Source organism: Rhamphochromis longiceps, linkage group LG22, assembly GCF_057381845.1.
Source record: "Rhamphochromis longiceps isolate RC_006_pf linkage group LG22, R_longiceps_female_GT1.1, whole genome shotgun sequence".
NCBI classification, from domain to species: domain Eukaryota; kingdom Metazoa; phylum Chordata; class Actinopteri; order Cichliformes; family Cichlidae; genus Rhamphochromis; species Rhamphochromis longiceps.
Window position 1 is genome coordinate 7,175,264 of NC_140577.1, and position 22,238 is coordinate 7,197,501.

Genomic DNA, 22,238 nt, shown 5'->3' on the forward strand with positions numbered 1-22,238 from the left:
ACTCACGCACACAAACACAAACACAATGAATCACTCCTGCTTTCTATGATGAAACAAACGCCTCTCATTTGTTCCAGAAACCTAACCAGAGCAACGACGCTACCTCTAAACCCATCTGACGCTCCCCTCCTCTGACCACAGGGCCACCTCTCAGGCCTCTGACCCACTTACAGCTTCTCCTCTACTTTGAAATTTGAGCCCTCGCTCTGCGTCTTTCCTTCTCCCTCAAACTGGTCGGCTCAAAGCAGTTCCTGTTTAGTTTAACCCAGACAGAAAACTGACGTGAAATCTGAAGTAACACCCTTTATCTGAAATTGCAGAAGAAAGAGTGAGCAAATAACGTTTAACAGTAACCGACTGGGCAATCTCGCACGTCAGCTGTTGGCCGGTAATTATAGTGGAAATCCTTTCGTTGGAGATGCTAACGTACTAATATTTATGTATGCTTATCTGATGACTTCTTCATTCAAAACCAGACGTTAACTTGAAACTCCCTAAGTTTCGTTATGCTTCCAGCTTTGGAGAAACTGATCTTCAATTTATTCTCTTTCAGATATAAAATGACTTCTGGCATTACTCAAGCACCTTCACCAGTAAACTGAAGTGCCTCTGGCTTCACTACATTTTCACTTTGAGTCTCACTCACAGCCTCGTAGTCTAGTTTCTCTTTCTCACTCTGACTTTGTTTGTTTTTTATAAATTACGCAATGTGAATTCCCCCAAAGGCCGCACAGACTTTACCACAAACGGACCAGGGCTCTAAAGCTTGATTTGTATAATCGCCTTAATCCCCCAATCAGATAACTTGATAATATTACATAAACAGGAAGACGGAAACAAAGCTGAAACTAAAGCCGGAATTTCACCTTACTGTAACTGCTCAGTCTAACCATTAGAAGAGTCATTCATTCATTCATTCAGTGCTATAAATGTTGGTTTTCCAACCCATTTTTCTTTCCACTGGTATCAGAGATATACGCATGGTATCCTTTGCCATCTGTGCTGCCACACTCCGGGTTATCACAGTAGTGCTTTACATCTCATACTCCCATTTCCTAACATTAAAAACACTATTATGTCATTAAGAAATCCATTTGAATGCAAAACTCAGCTTCTTCTCATCCTAACCAAGTAGATTTTAGTGCCTAAACATAACAGTACAGCGAGTACAAACGATACTTGTGTGCAAAGTGGAAAAAAGTCCCAAACTAGATGCAAATTGTGGTCTCCGGGTTGACAAAGTTGGGTGTTATGTTATTGCCACTCCTCCGGTTTTACAATGTGGACTTTATTCTGTCAAAAGGGACCGTTATATGTGGGCTGCAGACAGTGACAGCAAAAAACAAGTCATGCATATCTGTAGGACAGTAGTATTTGACTGCCTGGCAGGAGAACGTGGTGCATTTTACTATAAAGGATGGCACAGTGACCCACAATGACATATAGCTGAAAAAATACCATGACTGAGCGATTAGTTGAGGGACAGAGCATTAATGGTAACCACTTACTAATAAGTGAAAACTGTGGTTGTTAATTTGTTGGTTTTTGATTCCCAGTTTAAAGATCCCTGCTTCTTTATGACTGTACAAATATTTTGGGTTTTTGCTTATTCAAGAGAGAAAATAGGCCACTTAACTATGTCACCAATTTTCTGATATTTTTTCCGTCTACGACAAGAACATAGAGCTCATGAAGTGAAAGAGGCAGGAAACTGGTGATAATATCACATGAACAGTCAAACAAAAGCACCCAGAAGTGGAACCAAGCAGCAGCATCAGAGCAAAAATGCAGATTTTATCAGTGAGACGGGGCTGAAAACACAATTTGCAGGCTCTTACCCGCAGTCGGGCGCCGGGCACCATCGGCAATCCGGATCAGAAGCGAGGCACCTCCTCAGTAGGAATTCCTCATACTTCTCCATCAGGGCCGCATCATCCAAGATGTCGGCCACCTGCCGCGGGGCCAGCCTCTCGGCACACTCGGGGCAGCTGAGCTGGACTCGGCTCTCTGTGATTTCAATGCGGAGGTACTGGCGCAGGCAGCAGAGGCAGGATCGGTGGCTGCAGCCCAGCAGCTCGGGGAGCTGGTCAGCAGGCTGACGCACCAGGCACAGGGGACACTCCAGGAGATTGGTCTCCCCGGAGGAAGCGCCTCCACCCAGAGACGGCTGGCTGGAGGAGAGTGGCTTTGAGGGGGTGCCGGAGGCTGCATCCTGGGGGGTCGTGGCGGTTGTGGCCGTGGTGGTTGTGGTGGGGTTAGCAGCAGCTGCAGCAGCTGCAGAACTCAAGGCGGAAGGATGCAGCTGTTGTTGCGTGTGGTGATGATGAGATAAAGGGGTGGCCGCTCCTCCTTTGGGGGCCCTGGTTCCCCGAGAGCTCCGTTTACCGTGGAAGAGGCTGTGGAAGGAGATGCGGCCCGGGCGCTTGCCTGGCGCACGGCACTTAGGGTTGGGAACGCCACTAACTGAGGAGTGAGGTGACTCTGAGTCCTTTTCTGATCCCATTTTTCCTCGAAGAGACAGACAGGGTCGGTTATTGTCCCCTTGTACCGAGGGACTCTGAACTACTCAAACACACACTCTATCAGACACACAAGGGTGGATTTGTCCACTTGTGAAGCCAAACTGGAATGCAAATGCTACTCCGGTTTGAGGCTGAGAAACTTGAGAAACAGTCTCCCTCCTCTTTTTTGTTTGATTGGAAACAAAACCTTATCAGCAAAACAGAGACTGAGATAACAGATAACCACAACAGAATATGAAAAGTGAAAAAAAAAATCCACTTAGATTCCCACAGTACTTTTCAAACTTGGCAGTCAAAGCACTCGCGAAGAGAAAAAAGCCTCCAGCCTTTCATCTTTTAGGCAGATGTTAAGGTCCGACTTTAGTGTGACTCTCAAAAGATTAATGTCAGTTTCAATCAATTGCTCTCCAACAAAAACAGACAGGGCAAAAAAAAAGATAAGAGAAGAATCCAGGGAGCCTGACTCAGTCCAAATGTTGAAATAATTCCTCCGTTTTCATCCGATTCTCTTGAGCTGTATTCAGAGCGTCTCCTCCGTTCACCCTCCTCTGCTTCTTGTTGAGCACCGGCTTCTCTGAACGCTCTTTTTCTGTCAGGAAGAAGAGAGCAGGAAGTTAGTACAAAGAGCATGCTCAGTATGACACACACCTCTCTTCCCCCCGCCCCCCCCCCCGTCTCTGTGACTCTGCTTTGCTCTTCCTGGGTTTCGATCTGATCATTAACTCCTTAGATAATCTGAACCGAGTATCTATCTGTGCTAATTACATTTAAACCCACAAACACACACACGCACATTAATGAAATCAAATGTTTTTCTGTATGTGTTAAGTAACCATAATTGAGAGGTTAAACAGGACACATCTGGATGAGTTAAGCCACCAATTAAATCCATGACATCATCATCCAGCCCGGCCAATGGTGTGTCCTTGTGAAACCAGTCTCTCTATCGCTCTCCATCACGCTGAGCATCGCAAGCTCTTCCTCCACTTCACACTGCGCTGCTAGTGCCGTTGCCATGGCAATGCTCACTATGAGCGAGGCAAACAGCGACCCACTCTGTGGCTCTGGCACTTATGTACGCACACACAGAAACACACACGCAGCTGAGCATGAACTGCTAAATGGATTCACATCGAGACACATGTGATTGCGCGCGGGCACACACACTCAAAAGATGTTTTTTAGCTGTAATGCAGGTACAAATACACGTTGAAACACGTATGCATTCAGACTACACACAGGCACACATAAACAAGTAAATTTTTCCTATTGTCTAAAGACATATACAAACACACACACACTCATACTTAAACATCAGATATGAAAAAGCATGGACTCACATGTTCAGTCTTGTAAAACAACAACACACACACACACACTATAAATGAAAAATGATAATAACGCATGCACACAAACACGCAGAGTAGTAATGTAACTGCAGTATATACCAACACACAGGTAAACAGTTTTACACCCAATAAAATCCAACACAAAGATTGGCAAACTGGAGGGTTGAGAAATGAAAGCAGAATGGAAGTGATTACACGTGAAGTTCCTCTAGTGGCCACTTGAGGCATCTAAAAACGAATTAATTCCCCGTGTCTCCCGTGATCGATGCGGAAACAAACATGTTTACGGCCTTTTTGGGCTCTAAGACTAGATTCTTCCTTCATAATAACGGTGAATTTCTTTTAAACACAGCCAATTAAAATGTGTTCAGGCTTAAAATTAGTGGCACGGCTGCCTTGACCGACAGACAGAGAATCCCTCCTCTTCTGGATTGATTCAGGTCGCAGGAGTTTGTAATGGTAGCTATACCTCTCGTTTACACTGAGCTTGGAAAAATTGGATTTAAATACTTTTCTGTCTATAAACAGAACGAGTGACAAAAACTCTCTGATTTCTCTGGAACTTTTTTAAAATAGATCTTTTTATTAGCATTTTGTTCATGTAGAAAAAAGAAAACATATTGCAAGTAACAGGTCTAGTGTCCTTGGATCAACAGACAATACGTTTTTTTGCAATACTAAAGTCCGTTGACATCGATAACAATCTAGTAACTAGCAAAACAGCTTCTGACGATGTCTGCTGAGCCTGAATTATGCTATAGCCCCTCCCCCTCCATTCCCGAACAGGAAAAAGAAAACCGGTACATTTTAAAGGGCTGTATTTATCTATCTGCAACGACCATCGCATTTCTCATCATGTATGATGTGCTGTTTTGTTATGTAGTTCTCTGACTTAGATTTTTTATTTCTTTTTTTGCACATAGGTGAAAAAAAACCCTCTGATTTGCACTCATATAGTTTATAAAATCAGCTTGCTAAACAACCTCGCTAGCATTAGGTGGTAACTTAGCACTTCACTGTCTTAAATATTATCACTTCCAGCTCTTCTGGCACTGAGCAAAATGTTAATACTGAGGTTTCCAAAAAAAACGTGAGCTGTCATGATGGGTATTTCCATCTTTTGCGTACAGTCTATGGAAAACACAGATATGCAAACTCATAAAACTCCCCACAAGCCTATTAAAGAAACACAACATGTATACAATGTCACACTCAAACCCGTAAATGAACATACACTAGCTCACAATCTAATCACCTATATGTCTGAATAACTGCCGCAACCTTAAACGTGATAATTATGTTCAAGGCGCACACACACACAAGTGAGCATACACCACCATCTGAATACACCCATTGTAATTATGTTCTCACTACAATTGCAGGCTGTGTGAGCTTGGATGTGTTATCACGTTGCAGATTTATTTGTGTGTTTCTACGCGTTTCTCTGTAACTACTAAAAGCTCCTGGAAGCTCTCCATGAGCTCCATGGAGCTGGGCATGGTTGGAAATGTCATGTGGCATTAGAGATAATGGAACAGACAATAAAGTGAATTAAAAAGACTCAGGAAGCACGGTCACACTTCCTCCTCAGCAGTGCAGACATTTATTGGTTTTCTCTCTGTTATCAGCAAATGGCTGACCGGCATCTCTGATTGCCTTAGCGTTAACAAATGTGATTATGAACACCAGTTTATAAGCTTTTAACACACACATAGACCCATGCACACACGCTTACATGCACTATATGTTGACCCAGTAAACATCACACCGTTCAGGATATTGAAACCTGTGGTTCTCTGTGGGAAGAGTGTGACGCAGGAGTCACGTGAGCAGCAGATAAGCTGATCAATCACAGCTCAGCAGACTGGCTGAGGGACGTGTCTGTGGAGCTGCTCCTCCGGGCTAAGCTGAAAGGTCTGATCCCAGAGTTTCCAGGTCATAAGCAAAACACAACTGATTATACGGGCCTGTATTGTATCTGCATTTTAAATGCAAAAAGCTTTTTAAAAAAAAAACAAAATCATTTAAATATGTTTTGTTAAAGATATAAACAATTCTAAAGTTTAGTGGTTACATTTTATAGTCAAAACAGATCAAATGTTAATGATTATTATTAGACGTGGCGTGGACTTTCTGATACTGGCACGCATGACCGACACAGACTGAAGGTGAACCTCAGCAGTTTTGCAAACCTCTTACATATTTTTTCTTGTAAAGAAACTTATATAGTCAAACAGTCTGACCAACAGCTCGGAGCATCAACCAATCAGCTTCCTAGCTCTCTTATTCTGGCTCAGGACACTTTAGGAAAAGAGATCCTGAATCTCTGTTTCCAAGTTAAGTAAAGGTAAAAAAATCTGACTCCAAGAGTAAACTGTTAACAGAGAGTTGGAGGTCACATGTATGCCAGGCTTTTACAAAAATGTCCACATACATGTAATGAAAGTGATGAAATAACTGATAATTATGGTGTAAATGCTTAAGTGTTACAAGAGTTGAAAACCTTTTAAATATTCAATGTTTCTACAAATTTGCAGTGCACATTCATTCAGTCACAGAGTGGATACAGTGGTGCTAAAACACTGTTTTATTTATTTAGATGACTTCCTCATAATCTGTTACTGCAGCTGTTATACTGGTTTTATATTTAGGGAAATAAAACGGTACTATAAGATAGGTTAAGGTCAATGAGTGTCCTTGTTCAAATCCAGTACTAAAATATGTAAAAAATACAGGTGTGCATTAACCAGTGGACTGTGGAGGCTTTAACGGTAAATAACTGAGAAAGTCAAATGTAAACTGTCATGGTGGGAGTTTTTTGAATAACAAACAAGGAATAAAACAATAAAATGAGAAACTAGCTATGAAGTTATCAAACCGGTAAATGTCTGCAGAGCTTTATAGTTCAAAGCATGAACTATAAAGAAAAAAAAACTTACATGGTAATGGAAAAGGAAAGAAAAGGTCGGTTTCAAAGTGCATATGAGGGATTCATTTGATTTCCTTCAGTATGTTTGGACATTGGAGCTATTTTAAGCCTTCTCTGCAGCAAGTGCATTCATTATCAACGAAACCATAACCTTCACAGTAACTTTCAGTTCCACAGCCAATCTGATGATTCACTGTGATTCTCTCAAACACTGAAGAAAAACACTCCTCAGACATTTTTCCAAGAAATGAAAAATAAAGTCTGGCCAGCTTTATTGTAGACAAAGTAAACCTCCATGTCCAGATGACGAAACAGGTGCGGAAACCAATTTTTGGTTTAATCTGATATGATCTGAACTGGCCTCGCCTGTCAGCACCAATCACTCTGAGAGCAGTCACTATAAAAGCCTAAATGTCACGCACTGTTGTTTTATCAAAGGAAGAAACAATGCAACAAGAAGCACACACGTTCGGCCAGAAGAATTACCTCAAAAACCAAATTCTAACAAACTGCAAGCTGCAGGAAGAGGAGGAAAATACTTCTGAGCTGTAGTCAGAAACCAAAACCAAAGGAGGATATCTACTATCAAAGTACATCATTAAACTTTTATGTGCATTTTTAACACATACCTACACGCAGTGTGCTAACAAAAATAAATATCTGCTGAAAGCGAGCATGGCGGTTCATCACTCGCCATCTTCTCTGGGTCAAACTGGGTCTTTGTGGAGATGTGTATAAAAAGCCAGCAGTTTCTAAATATACACCCCCAGCAGCTCTGCGTGTAAGAGCCCTCTCCTCTGCGGCAGCCTGAGCTTCACACGCTGTTTTTTTCCCTCTAAATGTGTGTTTTCATCCTCCAATGCAGGGTTCCCATTTGGCCCAGTGATCAGGGCTGCTGGAACTGGAATCAAACTGGTTAAAGTTTTATCATGCGCCTGCTCAGTGATGCTGTCATCATTATCAGATGTTTTTGATGAGAACGCACAGACACCCACTATCTGGTTTTCCTTTCTTTTCTTTTCTTTTTTTAGGAGATTCTCCAGAACTGATAAAGATTGTTTCACCTCTCAAAGGAGGAAACAACAAAGATTTCTTCATCTTGTGTCAAATCTCTTTATCTATTTGCTTCTTTGCGGAATTATCAATAACTGAAGACTGGTCTCCAAGATTTTTAAAATGGGCAATCAGAAAATTCCTACCTAAACAAACCACTTCAAAATTTGCTTGTAAGTTATAAAGATTTCAAACACACCTCCTGCCTCTATAAACAGACTTTAGGGGAGCGCCCTGCCTTCAAACAACACGATAACCGCAATAAAATGCAACATTCAAACAGCGAGAAAACGACAACGATTCTGTTGAGAGGTACGAAGAAAGAACAATGTGTCACAAACTTGTTTGTTTGTAAAGTAACGCCTAGATTATCCTCTAATGCAGACGTGGACACGGATGGCTGGAGACACCGCAACGCAGCGCTCGTTCCTGTTATACTCTTAAAGATTGCTGCCTGGGGTGCGTGTGCACTTGTTGCATTTTTTATGCAAAGTCTCTGCTTACGAGCCTGCATGGTTTTCGTGCCCTCCCCCCCAGCAGGCAGGCACAACTTATACTATAAAATCTATAATTATAACATTTTCTGTTTATAATATTCTATTAGGCGACACAGTTACATATTAGGGATTGAGGAATGTGCATTTATTCTCATTTAAATTTCACACAATTTTGGCTTCCACAGATTATTAAAACAGGATAATTGAGATAAAGCGATCACTTGTTGTTCTCCTAAATCACTTCCCAATAATGCGTTATTACTTCATTTTTTTGGCACAGACGGTAGAGTCGGGTGTTTTCCAGTCGGCAGGTTGGCGTTATGATTGGTCTTGTCGATAAGTCTTTGGGAAAGTTAGTAAACCCCAATCTGCCCCCAATGCATCCATCAGAGTGACTGAGTGTGTGTGAAAGTTCAATAGCGTTTAAAGGAACAGAAAGTGTATTTGTGTGTGTTTGCAGTGCTTTGAGGCACCATGTATTTGGTTATTTACAGTTACACTTAACAAAACAGTGCTCCTTTTCTTCTAATTGTGTTAAACAATTACAGAATTAGAAAATAATGATTATAATCGTGCCTGTTATTTTGCTATAATTGAGCAAAAAGGCTACTTACTAATACACATTAATTTAACCATTACGTGAAAATCAATACGCAGCTCCTTTGAATGACGACACAAACAGATGATGAGTCAGTGTGGAAAAAACATCTCCGCAAACAAAAAAATGAATGAGGAACTGATCTGAAAAACGGCCATGGCATTAACAGAAATGAGTCCGCGCACAGAGTATCTGCAGCCTCACCCAGAGCTAACAGCGAACATCATTCCCAGCATTCCCCACCTGGCCTCAGAGTCAGGTGGTGCACTTCTTTCAATAGGTGGAGTCCTACTCAAAAAACAGCCAGTTTCTGTTTGAAATGTTGATTTCTTTCTATCTACTTCTTTAAAGCACTCATTTGTGTTCTTCATCATTGTCACTGGTTTAATTGGTTTGTTTTGCACTGCTACCATCCAATTTCGTTGACATTATGAGCCAATAAAGTTTTAATTGGAGATGTTGTGAGAACGCACTGTTTTAATGGATGCACGCGTTTCACTAATTATTTATCAAACTCGGTATCTGGAGTCACGACAACTCTGCATTTCTAATTTGTCATGCATTTTTTAACCTCTTTAGCAAATGAAGTATTTGAATAAAACAAAATAAAAACAATAAAATGCAGTTTTTACTAGTGGGAATTTTATCAGTGTTACATTTTTAGATGATGTGAGCATCTACAGATCTGGTTGGTTTGGTCCTTGGAAGCTTTGTTAGAATGATGATGGGGTAAAGGGGACGTGCTGCGATGTTATGGTTAACTCAAAGGTAAGGGGTGTTGGAATAATTGAATGTCCTCACAGAGATAGCCAAGCAAACGTTTGTGTGTGTGTGTGTGTGTGTGTGTGTGTGTGCGCAGCGTTCGTGTCGTGCTTTGGCAGATGGGCCTGAACAGCCTGAGAACTTCACAATCTGGACTTGATTTGTTATCAACAGGCTCACACGCACTTTGTTCTACACTTGTCCTCCTACTCCACTGCTGCTCAATTCAACACACACACACACACGCACACACACACACACACACACACACACACACACGCACACACACACACACACACACTGCAGGCTGCTTTAACATGCAGCCTTCCAGGATCTACATGCCTGTAATAATATTTCTCTGCCCTGCTTTAATCATCAAAGCTTCAAAAACACGAGGTTAAGTAACTGTTTCATCTGAAAAAAAAAAAGAACTAAACTTTTTCTTTTCACTTTGGACTTTTGTGGAAATTATTATTATAACCATCATGCATCCTAACTGCAGCCAAGCCACCTGACAGCGAGGGTCATTCCCACAGTGCACTCTTGTTTTATAGCAACAGTTCTCAAACTCGATTCTCATGACAAGCAGAGGTTGCTTTTCATCTTTGCCAGGACAGTCAGGTGAATGCAATTACCTGCCCGGTGGGCTGCATTTTTGCGACTGCCAAAGCCCGCTGCTTTGTAGAATGATATTTATTTCTCCTGCTCGCCTGTTCGTCTCTCCATCTGTTCCACATTTTTGTCCAAATTAAGGTTTTGACAGCTACTGGCCAAATTCCCATGAAGCTGTTCGTGGTCCCCGGAGGACTTTTTCTGTACTGCAACAACTAGATTCAAATGTCCTTCTGCATGAACAATTCCAGAGTTTTCTATGTGCTCTGGCTCAGTTTTGAGTTTCAGAGTGCAAAAACTCCAATGCTCATAACAAAACTGGTATGCTGACATACTGCACATTAGATTTACTAACACAAAGATAGCTGAATCAATGCATCACATATGTGTTTGTGAGCCTTTATTCTTATTTTATTATCACGACCCAAACATTTGAACATACATCCTGATGATACACATACATGCAGATTATACTAAAGCAATTTGTTTGTGGAGGCAGACTCCAGGCTTCGATAACTACTGCACAGTTACAGCAGTGTAACATCTTTGTTTAATGTTGATTAACTTTCTGCTGCAGATATGGTTTTGATGACAATCTGTGGTGACAACCGCGTTCATAAAGAGGACACATTATACTAATTTAGAACACCATATTTTGAATCTTGGACTCTAACAAAAAAGCTTTCTCTAACTCACAAATTAAAATAACCTTTATTCATCTTATACTGGGCCTTTGGGCCCCTCAGTTCATCTTCCCAGTTGTAGTTTACTTTAATCTAATTGGCTGTCACAAGATCAAGGTTGTAACAAGAGGTGGGCGGGGCTTCTGTGCTCACAGCCAGGATGCCCATATTAGCGATATCTTTCAGTCTATGACAACATACTGAGCCAAGGAACAAAATAACAATAATAATAATTATGATGATGGGGATTGTTTCTAACTTTGGACATGTTTTCTTTGAGTATTCAGCACTATGAAAGGTCTAAAGAAAAAACAGAGAGGTATACAGGAAAGTCTTAAAATGTAAGAAGGATTCAAATCCTTTGAATATTCTGATAAACTCACTTTAGTGCTTAATGTGACACAAATGTTTCATAATGTGAGATTTCAAAAATTCAGAGCATACTAATGATTCCTCTTGGTGTCAAACATATTAATGTGAATCTTTTCAAAATGTGTCATTCCACATTTTTATATCGATAATTTAATGTGGACGTGTAAGCTATGCTCTTAAAACAACAACAAAATAAACTATCACAGCTATGCAGATGACACACAAATATATATCACAATGTCACCAGGAGACCGAGGCCCTGTACAGGCTCTTGGTAAATGCATTGAGGAAATCAATGACTGGTTGTGCCACAATTTTCTCCAGCTAAACAAAAACAAAACTGAGGTAATAGTCTTTGGCGCCAAAGAAAAACGATTACAGGTCACCAGAGAACTTCAATCTATACATCTAAAAACCACAAACCAGGCGAGAAATTTGGGTGTAGTGATGGATGCAGACCTAAACTTAGAAAAACACATTAAGACAATAACAAAGTCAGCTTACTATCACCTCAAGAATATTTCAAGGATAAAAGATCTGATGTCTCAACAGGACCTGGAAAAACTAGTCCATGCATTCATCTTTAGTAGGCTTGATTACTGTAACAGCATCTTTACAGGTCTACCTAAAAAATCAGTCAGACAACTACAGCTCATTCAGAACTCTGCTGCTCGAGTCCTCACTAAGACCAAAAAAGTGGACCACATCAGTCCAGCTCTGAGGTCCTTACACTGGCTGCCTGTCCGTCAGAGGATAGACTTTAAAGTTCTGATGCTGGCCTATAAAGCTCTGAATGGTTTAGGACCAAAATACATCAATGACCTCCTGACCCAGTATGAACCATCCAGATCCCTCAGGTCATCTGGATCCGGTCTTTTATCAGTTCCCAGAGTCAGAACCAGACACGGAGAAGCTGCATTCAGCTTTTATGCTCCTTATATCTGGAACAAACTCCCAGAAAGCCTCAGATCAGCTGAAACACTCAGTTTATTTAAATCCAGGTTGAAGACTCACCTGTTCTCAGCTGCATTTGAATAAAGCACCAAATCCACACTTTAAGCTTAAATTTCAAAACTTACATTTAACTACTGATTTTATCTACTGTTCTGATTTTATCTGTTTTGATTTTATATACTGTTTTGTTTGTTTGTTTGTTTGTTTGTTTGTTTGTTTGTTTGTTTGTTAATTAGTTAGTTAGTTTATTTGCTTGTTTTAATCAATTTTAAATCATGCTTTTTATTTGTTCTTGTTTCTAATGTCTCTGTAAAGCACTTTGAATCACCTTGTTGTTGAATTGTGCTATACAAATAAACTTGCCTTGCCTTGCCTTAATTTAGATCCAGCGTGTCCCAGCAGGCAGCTTTAACCTCATTGACTCCACGGTGTCTCCTGTAGCTTCCGGCTCTCGTGGATTAACTAAAAGGAAAAATCATCCACGTGTTCTTCATTTAATTCAACATGATGTAATAATAACTGCAGCCTGTAAAGGCCACTAGTAGAACTCTTAATCATGTAGTTTACAAGACAATAAAACTATAATAGTCCAAGTTCCTAAACCGCCACAATGAGTCCTCACAGCCTAATTCTGGACTCGGTTTCCTGAATCAGAGCGAGAGACAAACAGACAGACAGAGTGAGGCCGGTGCGATCTGCAGGTAATCCGTCCTCAGCAGCTCGCAGACACAATGTTCTGTCTTAGACGGTGAATCTACACCTCAGCACTTTGGGATCCTCCAGTTTCTCCCTGCAGGGCATGAACTGCCTAAACTGCTGCAGCTCAGAGCACATACTCGCTACACCCATCCTACAGGAACATACGTTCACACAAAAACACTTTGTATCCAAGTTCAACTGGGTTTAAGTATAGTTAGAAGTAAAATCCAGTTTTGAGTTCTACTTGCGTGTATAACAACGATTTGATGTTTAATACTCAGGTGTCCTTGTGATCTTCCTTCTTTTTTATGACATCTAACTCAATATACTTTGGCAATAATCCTAGGACAAATTTCCCCTAAGGTACAATAGAGTTTATTTTACCTGCTCTGACTTGACTTGTTGCCTTTTACTGAATATATTTCTATTCATCTTTTTGACTCTTGATGAAACGGTGCAGAGGGAACTTTGGGATGGACATTTTCCAGCTAACTCACCATTAGTGCAAGCCCAGTATGCAACATGGATTGTAAGACTGAAATGATTCAGCTAGTGTGGGCCCTGCTAGCAGGTTACTCCACATTAGAGGCCATGATGAAGGATGATTGGACACACACACACACACACACACACACACACACACACACACACACACACACACACACACACACACACACACACACACACACACACACACACACAATGACACGCACACGAACATTCACACCAACATGCAGTTCGGAGTAATCAGCTGTGCGCTACAGGTGTGCAGCTGTCAGAACTAATTGCTGTTATATAACACGACTCGCCGCCTGCCTCGTCATTGTCCGCACAGGGTTCACGCTACAACACACACGTACACACACAAACGCACACGAAGGTGAGGTGAACATACATGAACAGCTCACAGATTCGCGTTTAATGAAGTCCCTGTGGAAAAATCTGATACGATATGTGATAATAACACACCACTAGCTCTTTATCTATTAAAAATGATAACACATAATAGATGAAGCGGCTGAAACTGAAACTAATTATACTTTTTTGCTCGGTCCTGCTCTTTTCTCTTTGTACATGTTGCCGTTGGGATTAATTTTTAGAAAACATAACATCTCCTTTCACTGTTATGCCGATGATATCCAGATTTATTTACCTTTGAAATCCGATGTGACTGCTCCTTTGCAACCTCTGTTCAACTGTTTGCATGAAGTAAAAATTTGGTTATCACATAATTTTCTTACATTGAACGAGAATAAGACCGAAATCATAGTCTTTGGTAGTCACACTCCGCTAGACCAGTTAGCTGACGCCCTAGGCCCTCTCGCTAGCCATCTTTCGTCCACTGTAAGAAACCTCGGAGTGTTCCTGGATGGCTCTTTTAAACTCGAGAAACAGGTGTCCACTGTGGTAAAAAACAGCTTTTACCAGTTGCGTCAGATTTCCAAAGCAAAGCCGTTCCTTCCTTTAAAAGATCTTGAAAAGCTTATCCACGCATTTATTACATCCAGATTGGACTACTGTAACTCCCTCTACTCGGGCCTCCAACACTCCTCTCTTTGCCGGCTCCAGTTAATTCAAAATGCAGCTGCGCGTCTTTTAACAGGTACAAGAATTCATGAACACATAACTCCAATTTTAGCCAAATTACATTGGCTCCCTGTTAAATATCGTATAGATTTTAAAATTCTTTTGTTCACTTTTAATATTTTGAATAATTTAGCGCCCAGTTATCTTTCTGATTTACTCCATTCATACAATCCCAACAGGGCACTTAGATCATCCAACCATAGGCTCCTAGCACAACCTAGGACTCGAATGAAGTCGAGAGGCGACCGGGCCTTTGCATCCGTGGCACCCAGACTCTGGAATAACCTCCCCGTTCATATTCGCACTGCCGAGTCTATCCAGTCTTTTAAATTACGTCTTGAAACTTATTTTTTTACTTTGGCTTTTGATTCTGTCTAGTTGGCTGTTTTAGCTTGTTGCGTTGTTACCTATTGTTTGTTGTCCTCTTCTATTGTTTGTTTTAACTGTCTCATGTTTTTATTGACTGTGAAGCACTATGGTCAACACTGTTGTTTTTAATATGTGCTATATAAATAAATTTTGATTTGATTTGATTTTTGTGGTTTCAGTAGTTTAATCTACAACCGGGGGCAAACACATATACAATTAGGGAGCTTTGTACATGAAGGACTTGTATTACATGATTGGGGAAGTGTTCCCATTTAGAACATGTTGTGCACACATTTTCAGACGATAATTTACTTTAAAAAAAATCCAAATAAACTATTAGCCTGCTGTTGTATCACTAAAAAAACTTTAACTATAATAACTTTCAGCTGCTTTCTTAGCTCCCAAGGCTTCGCCACAGTGGATGGATCTGCTTGTTTGATTTGGCACAGATTTTATGCCGGATGCCCTCCCTGATGCAACTCTCCCATTTATCTGGGATTGGGTCCGGTGCTGGGAGAGCATTAGCTTGCAATCTCCTGAAGCTCATTATAATATCAAACACACGAGCTTTATCAACAATACAAAATTAGCTTAGAAAAAAACACTTAGTTTAAATGAGTCCTAGTGGTGTACGACGGCATGCATGCATGGGGAAAAAGCCGACTATTCAGCCCATGTTTATTTGTTAAGTGGGAACAAAATGAGTTTCTATACAGCACTGAGGTAAGTAATGATCTGAGCATGGCCAGTAAATTAATATCTACACAAACAACAATGGTGATGAAGCAAAATATTAATTTGACTCTATGTAAAGTAGTATTAAAAACCCTCCATTATTATATAAATTACCTTACTGCAAACCTAACCGCAGAGCTTTCTAAGTAATGACGTGACAGGCTGCAGCCTTTTGTGTTTACAAGACACATCTCTCCTCCACTCTGGGTTTCAGCCAAAGTGCCTAAACCCTCCCATTCCTAAGAACTTGACTGAAGTTTATTGTCTTTGCTGATTCCAGAGAAAAATGTCAGGCTGCTTTGACTCTGATCTTTCTTTTTCTCATTGGCTCATTCCTCTTGTGCAGCTGCAGATCTGCCTGAGGAACAGAGTTTCATCCTCTATGGATTAAAAATTGTTATATAGGGGCGATCTTATGGCAGCCCCTCCTTTGACCTTTGATGGATGTTTTCCTCCTGCTCTCCCAGATTCTAAAATATATAAACACACACATGCGGCAGATTCAATATGCCACCAAGCACAACCTCAATAAAGCAAACGCCACTTAACATTTCTTTCCAGTCTTTCACGAAACACATCAAATCAGCCTAAACTGATTATCCTGTTGTTGCGCTCAGCTCATTCGAAGGCATCTTATCGGTTCGGATAAAAGCGTCAGCTAAAAGGCTGCAGTCTAAACCGACTGATGACAACACGAGAAAGTCCGCAGAGAGCAAACAGCTCGGCTCAGGCTGTTATCCTGTTTGTAGTGATACCGAGTAAAGCCCTGCTAATCTGAGAGCGGGGTCCAGGAGTGGAACAGGTGGTCCCCCTTCTCAACCAGCAGCTAATAATGCACGATGTGTGTGTGTGCCTGTGTGTCTTCAGAGAAGACAGCTAATTAGAATCAATCAGCTAATAGGCTAGCTGGCCCTGTTGTAAAAATGCCTCTGCGTGTTTTTGCAGAGCAACTGCAGCACAACGCTGAATTTCTGTGAACTTGTGCCAGAACTTCTAGGAGGAACTTACGTCTTCATCAGTGTCTTCGAAGAATGCAGCTAATAAAAGCATGTGACCCATTATTTATTGTTTCATAAATGCTTTGTTGAACTTGGCAGTAAAGTGGTCATTCTTCTGTTGTTATGCACAGTTTGACCCTTATTGTTATTAATGGTTTGCACGGGCCATCTCGGGTCCCGCTTCACATGCCAAAATTTCCCAGGGTACTGGTAAGACAGCACTTTGCATGTCAGCTGCACAGCTGTATGGGCGAATGAGCGAGTGAGAGATCAACTGTAAAGCCCTGATGTCGAAAAAATAAAACACTTTAAACGTTTAGACCTCCATAGTAGCAGCACATGCATACCACTGTGGAGGGCCATGAGTGCCAAAACAAATTAAAGAAATACATCATTAAAAAATTAATTCAATGTGTTATTAATTAATAAAACTGGTAAATAATGAATTTAATTTAAGACATTTTCTACTCAATATTAAATCATTAAAAATGTATTATTTAATTAATTTTGGCGCTCGTGGCCCTCCATACATGACTAACGTCTAAATGTTCCTTCACAAGAAGAAGTCAAGCAAAAAACACCGTCACGGTCGATCGGCCAAGGCTGCTTCTTCGGAGCACGATTAGCACGATTAGATATCATGGCTGCTCATCAGGGTTATAATAATAACGACCTCATACTTTACTGCTGAATCACGGCCATCTGGTCATACTCAACTTCTTTCCGCTGTTTGCCTCATTGCACAAATCATTTCTTTATAGTTATTCACAACGGCCACTACCTGTTGTTCCCAATGAGCGTCAAACATTCAAGTATTCACACCTGCAACCTGCAGGAGGACGGTCATGGGAAATACAAGAACTAGTTTTGGTAACGACTAAGTGATTCCTGGTTGATGTTTTAAATGCCAACCATTTCTCTTTCATTATGAGCTTCCTGTCATTCACAACTATAAAAGTGTCTCATAAAATTCCAGTTAAAACACCTGTAAAAGAAGAAAATTATGTCTTTATCAGCGAATAGAAGTTAGCCTCACTGAGGTGAAGATCTGGATGTATTAAGGAGATGGAAATTGTTGGGTACGTGAACAAAAATATCACGGGGCATTACCATTTTACTTCATGAAAGTCATGCCAGGAAATTTATCTTGTTCCATGCTTGGTATGTATATCAGGGCTGGCAGCCTCCAGGGCTAAAAAACCAAGCCAACACGGAAGTGCCAAAAACTGTAGTGCCCCTGTGGGCCCTGGAGGCTGTCCCCAGAAAGAAGTCAATCCCCAAGATTCCCATGCTAACATGGCCAACTTTACAGCATTAAAGCGTGTTTACACTCCGGTACATAAACTGGTTTCGGGCCGTATGGATGGTCTCTTTTTTGTCTTTAAGCAGTTAAAGCACTACAGTTTGGTTCAGCCTCTCCAAGAAGTCGGGTTCAGGTTTTCCTGCGTGAAACTCTAGTACGTTGTTTGTGTGTTGAACAATAAGAGACTATAAATGTAGCTTGTTAACCAAGCATACCAGCAGTCACTTCTGACTGAAAAAAGCCAACACAGCGGTGTTGAAGATGGAGACTATCCCAGCTGTCTTGGGGCAAGGGGAGGGTCCACCCTGGACAGGTTGCTAGTCTGTCGCAGGGCTAACACATAGACACAGACAACCATTTGCACTCACATTCACACCTATGGGCAATTTAATGTTTCCAATTAATCTAACCCCACTACCTGCATGTCTTTGGAGTGTGAGAGGAAGCCGGAGTACCCGGAGAGAACATTGCAGCCACACAGAAAGACCCTGAATTTAAACTCAGGACCTTCTTGCTGTGAGGCAACAGTGCTAACCACCATCCTGCCCTCTTTAACTGTTAACGAGAAAATCATGCTTAAACCTAAAGGATCTGGAACTAGACAGTCTTGCTTTTAAAATCCTAGCATGTTTTGGCTTCATATATAGTACAAAAAAACCCTGAATATCATTTAAAAATGTACTAAAATGTTAACACCAATAAATTCACTGCTGCCAAAACTCTAGTCTGTCACATTTAGTGATTATTTCACACTGTTAATTTTATTTACGTCCAACTTTGTATCACTAATCATACTTTTATTTCACAATCAACCACGCCTCAGCAATTGCATACATCTGAAAGAGATTGTGCGCTGATAAGATTAGCTGGCAATTTTTTTCAGCGTGGGCTAAAAAAAAATGAAACTGTTTCGCTTTCATTTAAGTTGCGTTCAAAAGAAAATGAGCGCTTACTTTAAACACCTAGTTTTACTGTAAGGGTTTTAAGTGCAAAAAGGTCTGCAGAGAGACTAAGTCACATTTCTCTAAAAAGCATTTTCTGATGAAGATCACATGATCTTTATATCAGTTTTATTTTGTAAGCCAAGCAGAATGAGCTGGGCGATGATGCTGATAATGGATAATATTCTGTGGAAATGCAGCTCGTACAGCCTCTTCCTTGGAAACGAGCACACACACAAGACCTGCATACTATTAGAGTGTGCGCGTGTGTGTGTGTGTGTGTACACGTGTGTGTGTGTGTGTGTGTTTATATAAGCCTCTCCCCTGAGAACATTTACAAACAGCTTGTCAAATTTGGCTCACCCTAAGCTTGTTGCTTTCTTTTTTAATGACTGATATTTTTATTGAATTTTGGATTAACACAGAGTCAGAACTCTCAAAGACAAAGAAAGGAAACATCTTAAAACAGACGACAAACTCTGCATCCCGTGAATTACAGAAAGTCTGATTAATGAAGAGAGCTTCAGGTAAATTTTAAAAAGGTCATCTATTCACATGGCACCACAACAAGAAGCAGATTAAAAAGTTGAGCTTCCTTCCCTGTGAAATGAATTTGAATAGAATAAAATATTTGAATCACCCGCATGAAGCTGTGCCATCTATTTATTCTGTTCCCACTCCCTTTTTCTCTGGAACTGGACAATGCTGTTGGCCACTTTCCATATCAGCACTTTACTGCTGCTGCATTCACTCTGTGCCTCTAATCTTTCTATCAATCCGTCTCTAAGGCCTGTTACTGATTACTGAAGATGCAGAATAATTTGTTTCAGGAACTATTAGTGTCATACATTTGATAATTAACGTTAGGCATCAGTTTGGGACTTTGGTGCAGACATAACCTGATAATGAGAGCAACCAGGCATGAGATTCATTTTAATAGCTACTTGGTTTATTATTCTTTGTGGTTAAATGTTTAGATATGGTTTTAAGGTTAAGACTGTACAGTAAACCTGAATATTTAAAGCTGGTGTTTTAGCTTCTTTTTAGCTGCTGTTTTGGATCTGAAGCCTTCAGAGTCACTGTTTTGGTTTGACTTTAGTTGCAATTGGCTAGCAAACTAGCTAGCAGCCACACTGCTACCCATTCTCTCAGGAGGTGGTGGAGACCAAAACAGAGCCAGAAGGAGAAACGTTGCGAAATACGAACCAAGGGTGTTGGAAATCAGAGTTACTTAGTTTATCATTAGTTTTATGTCTTATATTTAGATTTGAGTTACTTTCCAGTGTGGGTAGTTTCAGTTTAGTTTTGCTCAGTTTTTAGTCTTTGTTTTAGCTTTATTTGCAAAGTGGGTGGTAAGATTTCTGAAGCTCAGATTAGACAATACAATAGAAATAAAACACTTCATGTAGATATTCCTGCAACAAAAAGATTTGTGCTTGGAATGGTTGACTATTCACCCTATATGACAAAAAATAAAACTACATTTTATTTTTGTTAGTTTTGTGAGTACATAGTAGTGTTTTAGTTAGCTCTCACTCTTTTTTTAAATTGTAGTTTGTGGTTTTATCTGTTTTGGATCTTTGCAACCAGACTAATGCCAAGGTGTGTGAGCACAGTCTCCCATTAGCACTCATAGGTGTGGCTAGTTTTACAGGTGAGTTTCAGAAGCTGCGCTGCTTTGTTGGCATTAAATATCGGCACAATTTGCAGTTGTAAATGTTAGTAAATCTTTTTGTGTGCTTGATTTAAATGTTCTCCTCTCTTTATTTCACACCTTCAGAAAGGAACGAAAACAAATCAGTGGCAAAAAATCTCACAGTTTCCACCTCCTATACGCACTTTTTTTAAAACACCAAAACCCAGCTTGTGCTTCCACAACGTGCTAGAAAATGTGACCTATAGTGCCTTAAGGGCTATAGTAACAACGCTTTTCTCTTTATCTGCAGTATACTGTACAAATTAAGTGATTGATTGTTTGGCCATTAAATTTTTGCATTTTGATTTGATCATTTTTAAAATATTTGCCAGTTAGATTCTCTTCATGGACAAATTTACTAGCTAGCTGACTGACTTTGGCTCTACTTCACACTAACACCGGATATTTTCTATAAATCAGTCGACAGGCAAAGAACAGAAATCAGCAGTGATGAGTAATAACTGCAATTTATAAGAAATGACTAACGAAGAATTTGCCCTGCTCGATAAAGTTACCACAAATACTGTCTTAGTGACTAATATCTATCTATCTGGAAACACATAAAATGATATTCTTAAGGGATTCAAGCAGGGGAGGCAGATGGGTACACAAATGGAGAGTTTGAGTTTTCTCTCTCTCCCACTGACGCTCATTAACACCTCTCCCACACACACGCACACACATAAAGTACACTGAGAGTCCAGAGCGATGCAGTGGAAGGTGGAGGTAGAGAGAATCAGGCTGGGAGCTTCTATAATTAGAGGAGCATTCAGGAGCCATACTGCTGAGTTGTTGAATGTTTAATGTGAGGCCGAGAGCCGCTGCAGTGACTGAGAGGAAACCTCTGAGCTCCTATGCATCTCCTCATAACACACAAACTGAGACACGCACAGCGAGGGACGGGGCGAGCGGCAGTAGTAGTAAACTGAATGAGTGGATTCAGGTTTCAGAGAGGAAACAACAGCTCACACACACACACAGTCCATCTGAGGGTGTAATTCCCGGCTATTGTCTGTAACCTGAAACTCGTAATGGCACAGAAACTTGAAACTCCTGTCGATGAGGTAATCCTCTACCACGTACTCCAAATATAGTCACTTGTAACACTTTTTAACTTCACTTCTTCGTACAATATGCTGTGCTTAATGCAGTTTGGTTCAGATGACATCATATTCCTTACCTATTGCTTTGAAAGGCTTTTTCAGTGAAAATTTTAAGACTGTTAAATGTTTTAATAATGTTCTATAACTGATTTTTTTTTTTTACAGCTGCACCTGTCCTGTAAAACGTCTCTGGAGATGCTTCCAGGCAGCTCAGTATGCAAATAGATTTGTTAAACAAAACATTTAAAGCTAACAAGCTGAAGACCGAGACATTAGAGATTAAAATTTAAGCACAGTTCCTTAAACAGATGTGTTCAAAGTACTATTTTACATCTCTGTGTTTTTAGTGCTGCACTAATCAGGTGCTTTGGATTTGACTCCATTCTACTGATCCTATTAAACATAGATTACATTTGGCACATTGGTCCAGTCCATTAAATAAAATGATAACAGCCCAGTTCCACTTATCCACAACC

General features: G+C 40.5%; 1 protein-coding gene across 1 annotated transcript in view; it reads right to left on the bottom strand.

Annotated features, from left to right (window-relative positions):
* Positions 1-22,238, bottom strand: part of rnf19b (ring finger protein 19B) — a 43,888-nt gene that overhangs the window by 19,393 nt on the left and 2,257 nt on the right. The window contains exon 2 of the mRNA XM_085395315.1: positions 1,839-3,111. Within this exon, the coding sequence (XP_085251441.1) occupies positions 1,839-2,503 (665 nt within the window). The 5' untranslated portion in view covers positions 2,504-3,111. The remainder of the gene's footprint in view (positions 1-1,838; positions 3,112-22,238) is intronic.